Genomic DNA, 12,266 nt, shown 5'->3' on the forward strand with positions numbered 1-12,266 from the left:
ATGTTTCTTCACCAATTTATTTGTTTTATGGTAACTGTAGGAAAAGTATAATGTGCAACTCAAATTCAAAGTACAATTGCCTCACTCGAGAAACCATTCCTCACTCGCCTACGGCTCGTGAGTAAGGATTTCTCTCGAGTGAGTCAATTGCTCACTTTTCTCACTAGTTGCACAAATAACTATAGTAACAAATTAAATTTACTGCACAATCTGTTAGGGTGATGACTGAATAGTGTGAAAATGATTTGATGTGTCATTTGTAAAAGGGGTTCATTTTCAAATACGGACATTTTAAACACAATTTGGATTCAATTCAAAACTTGAACAAATTTTAGGAACCTTCATAATTGACTTGGACTGTGGCTTTAGTGACAACAATAAATATCAGCAATATCCTTCACTATATGAAGAACCCTCGTCATTGACTAGGTGTCACTGAAGGTGTGACTGTGGCTTTAGAGACAACCTGATATCAATATCAGCAATATCCTTGACTATATGAAGAGCCCTCGTGATTGACTGGGTGTCACTGAAGGTGTGACTGTGACTTTAGAGACAACCTGATATCAATATCAGCAATATCCTTGACAATATGAAGAACCCTCGTCATTGACTAGGTGTCACTGAAGGTGTGACTGTGACATTAGACACAACCTGATATCAATGACAGCAATATCCTTGACAATATGAAGAACCCTCGTCATTGACTGGGTGTCACTGAAGGTGTGACTGTGACATTAGACACAACCTGATATCAATGACAGCAATATCCTTGACAATATGAAGAACCCTCGTCATTGACTGGGTGTCACTGAAGGTGTGACTGTGACATTAGACACAACCTGATATCAATGACAGCAATATCCTTGACAATATGAAGAACCCTCGTCTTTGACTAGGTGTCACTGAAGGTGTGACTGTGGCATTAGTGACATCAATATATGAATATCAGTAATATCCTTGACAATATGAAGAGCCCTCGTGATTGACTGGGTGTCACTGAAGGTGTGACTGTGGCATTAGTGACATCAATATATGAATATCAGCAATATCCTTGACTATATGAAGAACCCTTGTGATTGACTGGGTGTCACTGAAGGTGTGACTGTGACTTTAGTGACAACCAGATATCAATATCAGCAATATCCTTGACTATATGAAGAACCCTTGTCATTGATTTGGTGTCACTGAAAGTGTGACTGTGGCCTTAGTGACAACAAGATATCAGTATCAGCCATATGCTTGACTATATGAAGACCCCTCGTCCTCATCATTGATTGGCTGCTCAACTCCCTAACACCAGACACATTAAGTGGTTCTACGACCGAGACACTATTAATATTGACTGGCGTATTTAATATACACACAAATTGAAATATCTTACCAGGTTTAAAATATATTTAGACAGATTAAAATTTATCATTTTAATATCATCATAAACCACATTTATGTCTAGTACTTTTTTAGCCAATGTTTTCAGTTAAGTTTTTTATTGTTTGTTGTTTAGTCACGTGAATATAAAATTATACATATTCATATAAAGGTTTCAATTATTAAAAACTATTTCGTTTCTTGTATTACAGTTCAAATTCCTGCTAAATATAAATCTTATATTTCAATGTGGATTTTAGACTATTAAAAGTAAACTAGGATATCAATTAAATTACCCAACGCTACAAAATTAAAGCATAACAGTACACAGTTTAGAAACAGAAAACCAAACAATGAAATCAACTGAACTCTTTTTATGTTGGATACATTTTTATAAAACGCCTTGTAAAGCTGTACAGAAAACACTGTGTGGAGAAACAAGCGAGGGGCAATACAGCTTCATCTCCGTGATTGGTTTATGCCGGGAGCGAGAGCAGTAATCAGCAAATTGGATAGTCCGATAGATCACGGCTAATTGACACGGGGAAAATGTCAACACAACGTTAATGGGAACATGAACCAGCCGAGGGGACGGTGGTGACCTAGATTTTGAGTAAAATCAATTAAATAGGTCTATTAATTAAATTAAAGCAAGGAGATGATACACGTGGTAAATTAGATTAAGACCTATATTGTGTATAGCCAAGGAGGTTTAGAAAAAAATTCCTAAAATGTGAATAAAGTTGAAAATCAAAACAAAAGTTAATAATTTAAAACTTGTATTAAGATAAAATATGTTTTAATAAAATCACAAAAATAACTTTACATTTTACCTGAGAGAAATTGTACACTATTTGATTTTCCAAACATGACAGTCTTAATGAAGCTCATATCTTTGAGGTGTATTTCAGTTATTAACTTATTAATTTCTAAAATATATATTCTGGAAATTACTAAAAAATAGGCTGTTTATAGTTTGATAATTTTCTAACAAAATATATGTGTTCTTACAATTTTTATTTTGTGATATCCAACATCTAACATTCCAATCTATTTACATTATATACTTATAAAGATATAATTGAGTTTAAAAAGATGTTGATATAGCATTCATTATGTTTAAATCAAGTTGTTTAACTGTAACACACAAACGACACAATATCCCACATTGCATCACCGCCTTTACAAACCCCACCTAAATCTCTTAACTGTCGATAATCCATTACGGCTTCCAATATAACTTTCATGTTAAATGAATTGTTTGCAAAACATCTGGTACCCGAGTAGAGGCGCTCAAACTTGTACGAAGATGGAGGGATAAATGTTTAATTTGTTGGGTTAAAAAGTTTGGGAACAAACAACAATCGCAGGAGACCGAGGGAGAATTGGGCGGGGGGGGGGGGGGAAGAAATGTGTGGGTGGGGGAGGCAAAGCAGAGGATCAATATGGTTAGTCCGAGGTTATACACTTGTTGCTTAAGAGAGACCTGTTTAATGAACGGGTTGGAAAATACGCAGAAACCTCGATAACAAGAACCTATTCCTTCAATTTTTAAATTGTTTATTTCAATTGTCTGTTACGAAAACATTGGTCACAGTGATCTAGAGATAGATAATTACAACTACAGTATAAGTTAATTGGCAGAGAAAAAACCTGATAACTTTTTTACTTTTATCTTTTTAACCCAACTGTCTCTCATCATAGATCAACCTAAGTACCATTAGAGTTGGATAATACACATAAACCTCGATAACAAGGGCGTCATAGTCTTTAACTTATTCAACTGCCCAATGCCAAAAACCAACATGTCACAGTGATCTAAGTATGGAGAAGAACGGTTACGATATCATTATAAACTAACTAAGGTATGTGTGGTGATCCAATAAAATAGTACTTATTTTATGAGCAATAGCTGGTTAGCTGAATGGTTTTACTCCTTTCCTGTCAATCTGAAAGTTGCCTGTTTCCAGAAAGAGAAAAGTCAGCTGCTTTTTGATTGTTTCCTTGATCGATTTGGCTATCAATAATGAATGGTCCTGACAATAATTCACTGATTTCCCTTAGTCACTAAATTCTTCGAATCTCAACCAGGAGCATACCTTGATAACAGATCAAAATTTTAACCCCTTGGGATTATTTTCTTTTTTAAAAGATTTTACCACAGATACATTTAAGATATTATCTAGCTGAATTACAAATAATAGTACTATAATAGGTGTGGTGGATTGTTTTGAAAAAAATTATTGGTTTAGTCACTTCACCATAATATTATTAATAAATTAGTAAGCGTGAAAATGTTTAAATAAAGTAACTAGAATAAGGTAACTAGATGCGAATAGAATATAAACGCAAATTGTATACAGATACAGTAAGTATCACCTTCTATTCCTTAAAAAAAAATTTGTTTACACATTTTTTTTTATAAACATATTTATAAGTTTTTTTTCTACAAAACAGATAGAGACTCCAAATTTGCTAATGTTACTAATAATGTGAAATCGGTGGACTAAATGCAACTAACCACATTATAGGTCGCTAAACCGCAAAATATGGCACACGGCCAAGACAGATGTTTAGGAGATCAATGAACGAGCAGACAGCCGCAAGTGTTACAATCAATACTCTGGACCTCCACGCTACGGCTACGGCCTACCTCTACGTTACACTGCTACCGAGCCACCCTACAGTACTACCAAATAGGCTAAAATACTATAGACTAAATATAATTTATTGACATAACATGTTGTGTCGATTGCAAGCAGAAGTGGTTAGTGTTGACATTTTAACATGTCTCAATTATTCATTACTGAATAACTGAGACACACACCTTATATGCAGCATATTTTAAACTAAATATGAATGTAGAATGGAATGAGATTTGTAGGTTTCTATCTGAGTACGATCAACTCTTAAGTGTTTTGTTCATACACTGAAAGGGAATCTACTCAAGAAATGGAATTTGCTATGTCCCCATCAACTGTTATAGGATGGAAAACTCCAAGAGAATAAAACTTCTATGTCTATGAGATACACATTTATTTTCAGTTTACGTAAAAACTATTTATATCGCTGGTGCCTACGATTGAAATATCTTCAAAATCCAAAGTCAGAGTAAAAACAAAGAAAATAAAAATATTGCCTATTTCAGAAGGTTTATATTAATTTAAAAAATGTAAATCGTAGAACCTTTATGAAATTTTCAAGAAAATTAAAAATTACATCTATATACAGGGTGAATTTTAAATGAGTTCCCCCCCTACTTTTTTCTACATTTCTTAAGATATCAACTTCGGACCACGTCAGATCATTGTAGTGTAGTAAGTACTTCATTTTGACTGGGTAAAGATTTTTGGCCGCCATCTTGGATCCGCCATATTGGATACAAAGTTTTTTTTTTCAAATGTAAAGGTAGGGTTGTGACCCATTGTTTCAAGCTAGAATTTTACGCTGATTACAATGCCGCAATTAGTTTTAAAAAATCTTGATCCGTTCTAAAGTTATGAAGACTTTTTATAACTTTATTTTTAGCCCATTTTAACATTGTGCATTTACAAACTAAGACCATAATCCCAAAATAGTGCTAGATAAAGATAAGTATACACCATCATTCATTGTCGACCTATTATCACTTGGTTATGACGGATTTATTTTTTTCGGCCGCCATCTTGGATCTGCCATTTTGAAATGTGATAAATTAATTTAAATATGAAGGTGGTGTTGTGACCCATCATTTCAGACTACATTTTTATGCTGAATTTAATGCCGCAATCCGTTTTGCATTTTCATATTTGTTTTTTGAAATATTGGAAATTCAAGTAAGATAATTTTAATATCTCATCAAGAAAGCCTGAGAAACAAAAACGGATTGCGGCATTGAGTTCAGCATAAAAAAAAAGTCCAAAATGATGGGTCACAACACCACCTTCATATTTAAATTAATTTATCACATTTCAAAATGGCAGATCCAAGATGGCGGCCGAAAAAAATAAATCCGTCATAACCAAGTGATAATAGGTCGACAATGAATGGTGGTGTATACTTATCTTTATCTAGCACTATTTTGGGAATATGGTCTTAGTTTGTAAATGCACAATGTTAAAATGGGCTAAAAATTTAGTTATAAAAAGTCCTTATAACTTTAGAACGGATCAAGATTTTTAAAAACTATTTGCGACATTGTAATCAGCGTAAAATTCTAGTTTGGAATAATGGGTCACAACCCTACCTTTACATTTGAAAATAAAACTTTGTATCCAATATGGCGGATCCAAGATGGCGGCCAAAAATCTTTACCCAGTCAAAATGAAGTACTTACTACACTACAATGATCTGACGTGGTCCGAAGTTGATATCTTAAGAAATGTAGAAAAAAGTAGGGGGGGAACTCATTTAAAATTCACCCTGTATAACTAAGAACTGGGATGTGAGAATAAAAATAAAAAGTTTAAAACAATTGCTGTTTACTGCGCTTAAACTAACTGGAAAAGATAAAGGAAAGTGTATAACATTCAACCAGTAACAATCAATTAGGAACAACCAAAAACTTAAATGTCGATTCTTTCAAAGCAATTATTTAATCAGTTGTTTTTGTTACTGACAAAATAACGTAAGATAGATATTGAGTAGAAATAATTAATGGAAACCCATTTAAGAGGAGTGGGTGGGTGAAGCTGGTTACAAAAGAGCCTGGCTCCACAACTCCTACATGCTGCGGCAAACAAAGCAACAGCCACACGGAGTAATGGCTCCTTTGACTGGTTTAATATTTATCAAAGCAAACCCATGCAATGAACTATCATATAGGCTAGCTTTAGTGAATAAAACTTGCTTATTTCATTGCAAACATCAAATACAATATTTTGTGAAAATACGATCCATGTTATTTTTAAAATTTTAAAGATAAAAGTATTTTTGTTCTTAATAAACATGGATATTTTTATTTTGTAAACACTGATGCCTGAAATGTTTTGCGAAGGAACTCTTCTGGAATTTAGAAGTTTTTCTCGACTCAGCAGTATTTTTATTCTTTGAATATGAAGTAAGAAAACAAATTATTTGTGTCAGTAAAAAGGGTAAATTTTGTAAAAATTTTGATTTCGATTAAATAAAAAAATCTATTATAATATGCTTACAGCAAAACCAGCCTTATCCAAACACAGTAGGGGCGAGGTTTTACACTAAAGCCTGCTTTGCAATAATTTTAAAAAGGTTTGAAATTACTTTTTACCATTTAATGGAGTTTTAAATGCAGAAAAATTAGTGTAATACATTATTATTTCACATAGTTTTTTCACAAGTTATTCATGTATTGAAGTCAACTATACAGAATGTATATTTTGTAATTTGTTGTAATAAATTCTTGGTTCTCTTGATTCTTGAGTGGTCAATGTGGCTTTGAGTAAAGGGAGTTCTTTGATATATAAACAAAGTTCTCCTATACTATTGTTTTCCCCTGTTATTAGTGTTAAATAATTTATCTAAAAAATTGAACTGCTACATCTGGTCTGGTTAATTTAATTAAACTAGAAAACCCCATTATATCTGATTACTTCTTTCCCCTTAGTGTTTACAATTTCTTGCAAAATTTAACAAAAATAAAAAGAAGCTGAGTTTAAGTCATTAAAAAAACAGCCATTTAGCTGACTATTCAGAGCTTCACAGAGAGAATACACCCAATCAGGTCAAAGATAATGAAGTGTTTGTTCCATCGTTGAGGTTCTTTCAGAGACTTCTCTCACTACCGGACTTGCTAATATCACTTTATATCAAACATTGAAAGCAACAACAAGGTATCTAATTAAATTAACAACAATTGAGATATTTACATACAAATACAAAATTTGTTACTCTTTAAGAAAATAACTAAATTAATAATAAATTTATTAATGCTTTATATTAATGGTTTTGCTTTGCCGGCTCACGATGCTAACACTGTAGACCTACTCTATTTAAATAGAAAATATATTGAACATAAAAAAAATATAAAAATGTGAGAACACAAATTATTTCAAGTAAAGAAAAGTTTCATACAGGGAAGTATCTATTACTGTAGTTCTCACTGTAAGACATAGATCCGATACTTCAGTGTTTTTTTTTTTTTACATACCCAGAATACAAAACCACCGTTAATTTAAAATAATTTTAAACATTTGTCAATTAGTTCTCTTGTAAATGGGAATACGTGAATTCGTTAATGAGCCTAATCCAACTGCTGGAAAGTTTTGTACCCAAAAGTCTGTTTTATCTATTTTTTTGTTGTTTTGCATTGTTTTACCCAACTTTTTTACTACATAATTACTTGTCAGCTATCAAATACAACTGAGAATACAAACAATTTAGTAGGTTAATCATTACTTTGTTCACCAACTAACCGATTACTGAGGTAGTGCCAAACATATATGTTCCCTCCTGTAGTATTTTTTAGAGAAAATAATATAATTTATATGGATTTCTAAAAATTTACAAAATATTTTTGTTATGAGTACCGTAATCGAAGTATTTGAACCAAAAATATTCCAAATTTATACATTAGAAACAAAGTTCTCCTAAACAATTTTTTCCCCTGTTATTAGTGTTAAATAATTTATCTAAAAAATTGAACTGCTACATCTGGTCTGATTAATTTAATTAATCTAGAAAACCCCATTATATCTGATTACTTCTTCCCCTTAGTGTTTACAATTTCTGGCAAAATTTAACAAAAATAAAAAGAAGCTGAGTTTAAGTCATTAAAAAACAGCGATTTAGCTGACTATTCAGAGCTTCACAGAGAGAATACACCCAATCAGGTCAAAGATAATGAAGTGTTTGTTCCATCGTTGAGGTTCTTTCAGAGACTTCTCTCACTACCGGACTTGCTAATATCACGTTATATCAAACATTGAAAGCAACAACAAGGTATCTAATTAAATGAACAACAATGGAGATACTGTATTTACATACAAATACAAAATTTGTTACTCTTGAAGAAAATAACTAAATTAATAATAAATTTATTAATGCTTTGTATTAATGGTTTTGCTTTGCCGGCTCACGATGCTAACACTGTAGACCTACTCTATTTAAATAAAAAATATATTGAACATAAAAAAATATAAAAATGTGAGAACACAAATTATTTCAATTAAAGAAAAGTTTCATATAGGGAAGTATCTATTACTGTAGTTCTCACTGTAAGACATAGATCCGATACTTTCTGTGTTTTTTTTTTTTACGTACCCAGAATACAAAACCACCGTTAATTTAAAATAATTCTAAACATTTGAGAATTAGTTCTCTTGTAAATACGAATACGTGAGTTCGTTAATGAGCCTAATCCAACTGCTGGAAAGTTTTGTACCCAAAAGTCTGTTTTATCTATTTTTTTGTTGTTTTGCATTGTTTTACCCAACTTTTTTACTACATAATTACTTGTCAGCTATCAAATACAACTGAGAATACAAACAATTTAGTAGGTTAATCATTACTTTGTTCACCAACTAACCGATTACTGAGGTAGTGCCAAACATATATGTTCCCTCCTGTAGTATTTTTTAGAGAAAATAATATAATTTATATGGATTTCTAAAAATTTACAAAATATTTTTGTTATGAGTACCGTAATCGAAGTATTTGAACCAAAAATATTCCAAATTTATACATTAGAAGTTTTGCTGGACAAAATATTACATAGACACACTTGCGATATATGAGTTCCACGTTTAATTCAAAACTAGTCCACCACCAAATGTGGAAACTAATGTTTCCCCCGCAGTACAAATATTTTCTCAAGAAAGAAAATAAACAATTCTCTAAAACCACTAGAAACTCATGCACCGTAAACAAAAAGACACCACTTACATTCTCTTCGACGGTTTTCTTGATTTTCGCAGTGGTCTCGGTAACTTTTTTACCAGCAGTGTTGACAGCAGAAAACAGAAAACTCCCTATAGACTTGGCTCCTTGCAGGGCTTTTGTAGAAACTGAAAAAGAAAATATTTTTGTTAAATCACCACCTTAAAATCGGTGAGACATGATAGTCATTTTGAGGACATATTGGTAAACATCAAGTAAAAACATCGTAATCAGAGGTAACCTTTTTAAAAGCAATTGAATAGAATGAGGAATGAGACAGGTAATATGAAGCTTACTGATTACTTTAAAAGACTTAAAGACTAAAAATCTAAGATGTATAGAAGCATTTGGTTTACTTAGTTTAAAAAAGAAACATTTTGTAATGCCACTATTTACATCTATAACACTGATCAACAAGAAAAATAAAGATGTTTTGATTTGAAATGGAAGATGGGAAGTAGCGTTGGGTCGATAGCGTAGTGTATGTTGGTACTTGATAACGTGTGAACGCTTTCACACAATGTTTACCTATTTTAACGCCAACCAACATCGTTTACGAGTGGTTTGCGAACATTTCCACGAATAGTCTACAAAGGTGGTGAAATTTATCCGACAATAGTTATTTGTCGTTCCCAAAGGTGATTTGACTTAAAAGCTGATGATTATGGATTACAGTTTTTTTTTTAGATAACAATAATATAGAGTCAGTTTTAATTTTTGTTAATTGTGCCGGAAAAAAATATTTTTAGATACCCAAAAAATCTTGTGTGTGAAGTTGATACCCAATTTGGCCACTGATGAGATGTAATAATGGCTTTTCATAAGCAATACTAAGATTCTGATGTCATTCAAGGAAGCTTTAGCGATCCTCTCATAATAAGTAGGACCGATTAAAGGTGATGTGTCAGCTTACAGGAAAAAACAGTGGACTTATTTGTAGATTTTTCCAAAGTAACTGACCTCCTCCGATGGCAGCATCCTTATCGTCTAGGTTCTCCTCTTCGCCCAGATCTCCAGCGTCGCTGTCAGCTCCACCAGTGGCACTGAAACAAAACTAGCATTGTCATAACGCGCCACAACACACCTCAGCATGGTAAACTCGTCAGAACATGTCATAACTCGTCACAACATGTCATGACACACCAACACAAGTCATGAGACGTTATACAACATGTCGCATATTACCAAACTTGTCACGAAACAGGAAAACACCTTTTACACATCTAGAACAGTTTTTAAAACTTTTGTTTGATATTATTATTGTTTCTAGTAAGCATTTTAAACCAATAAATTAGTGGAATACGGTTGAAAAACGATTAACAAAACTGTTTACAAGTTAGTACAAACAAACCCACTAAAGTACCTAATACAGTTCATAACTATTTAGTTAGGTATTTTAAATTCATTCTTCTTTTAAAGAAATTGCACTCGTTAATAAAATGTTTGAGACCTTCAAATGTAAAATTATGTCTTAAATTCCTCTCAAGTGGTGTAAAACCTTTTAAGATACCAACTTTTGAGAGCTATTTTTGTGATTGTGCATTTTTCATAACCAATTATACTACTTTTGGCTTCTGTTTTTTTTTTTTTTTTAGTTAAAATTTTGCTAGTGCTGAAAAGTCAGTTATTAACTTGGTTTCAAGTTCGTAGTAAATCAAATAACACCACAAGGTCGGTGTTTGAGGCACTAAACGTAAAGTAGACTTGACATCATTGATCGGTAACTCTGTTCCGTCGACATATCCCAATATAACAAACTACTGGCCTGAAAACCCTCGGTATATGACGTTGTGGTGGCAGCTAAGGGTATACTTGAACATCAGTGCTTCATTTTTGAGAGGATAATATATTGATTTATGTATTTTTATTCTGTTCTCTGATACAGAAATAGGAATAGTAGGTAAAGTTTGCTCGGTAATTTTTTTGATGTAGGGTTGTGAACTTAATAGTATTTTGTGCTTGCAAAGTGCCTATGAAATGTAAATTAAGGTGTAAGATCTGTCCATACAGCATAACTGTATCAACTAACTAATTTAAGTTTTGATAGTGAAGATATTCACAGTGCACATTGTATACTGAGCAGGAAAAAGTCCTGGGACTACTGAATAAAAAAAACAAAAAAAACAGACATAGCTACAAACCTTGGTACAATGTTACTGGGCTGCCATTTTTGGACTTGATTGTCCAGTTTGAGTTTGGGTTTGCAGCTTTGTATTTTACTAAAAAAGAACCTTGATGTGCATATCAACTTTTGCAACAGCTAAGATTTATTTCTCACTCGCAGCAAACCGTTCCCTACGGAGGTAGTGTATAACTAAATAATGTTCTTAAATGGTTTTTATGCCCAGTAGCTTTCTTCCTTATTTTTTGAAATATTTAACTGACCCAGGACTTTTTTTACCACCCTCATATATCTGACAGTTTAAATTTAATCACTCCCTACTATAACCTAAAACTAAAAATATCTCAGCGAATGGACGCAGATGTCTTTAATTCAGAAAACTGAAAATCAAACAAACTTCTCTCTATTTTTACACATACTTCTACCAGTCCCTAATATCAATTAAAAATAAACAGCACTCAACTATGCATGACTGTTTACAATTAAAGTTAACAATGCTGTATGATAAAAAAAACATGCCAGGCAGACTAGCTTTTAATGCTATAGCTATAAAAAACTATATCTAAAATTATGTACTAGAGTTAAAATTAGATATGCCATTTTTCTTGATTCTTTTGAGAGTTTTTCTTTATAAGATTGTTTCTTTTCTTAGCTTTCACTAAGCTAGACAGCTTTAAAACCCAATTATCCAGGATTAAAAAGTGTTCACTGCATTAATTGATAGGTCACATCAATTTTCTATTAAACAACTACTTATTTGTTTTTATTTAGTTTAAAGTACCAGGAGACCGAGCTTTGCTCGAATTAAAATAAACATTAAATTTATTAGACAAGTTAAAGATATTTATTATGTACGGTAATCAATGTGAAAACATTTATTTTGGGTGATACTGTACAAAGAAAACATTTAATACACCTTTTTAAATACATAGATTGCAAT

General features: G+C 32.3%; 1 protein-coding gene across 7 annotated transcripts in view; it reads right to left on the reverse strand.

Annotated features, from left to right (window-relative positions):
• The window catches only part of LOC128991661 (synapse-associated protein of 47 kDa-like), a 58,986-nt gene that overhangs the window by 24,758 nt on the left and 21,962 nt on the right, over nucleotides 1-12,266 (reverse strand). For all 7 annotated transcript variants that reach the window (XR_008490674.1, XM_054414744.1, XM_054414742.1 and 4 more), the window contains 2 exons: nucleotides 10,165-10,247; nucleotides 9,211-9,332 (listed from right to left, as the gene is read on the reverse strand). Coding sequence is in view for 6 of the 7 variants with exons in the window: in XM_054414744.1 (XP_054270719.1) it covers nucleotides 9,211-9,332; nucleotides 10,165-10,247 (205 nt within the window). In the remaining variant the exon portion in view is untranslated. The remainder of the gene's footprint in view (nucleotides 1-9,210; nucleotides 9,333-10,164; nucleotides 10,248-12,266) is intronic.

The sequence above is a fragment of the Macrosteles quadrilineatus genome, unplaced genomic scaffold (assembly GCF_028750875.1).
Source record: "Macrosteles quadrilineatus isolate MER2022 unplaced genomic scaffold, UCM_ALF_1.0 Scaffold_4__1_contigs__length_99947679, whole genome shotgun sequence".
Classification (NCBI taxonomy): domain Eukaryota; kingdom Metazoa; phylum Arthropoda; class Insecta; order Hemiptera; family Cicadellidae; genus Macrosteles; species Macrosteles quadrilineatus.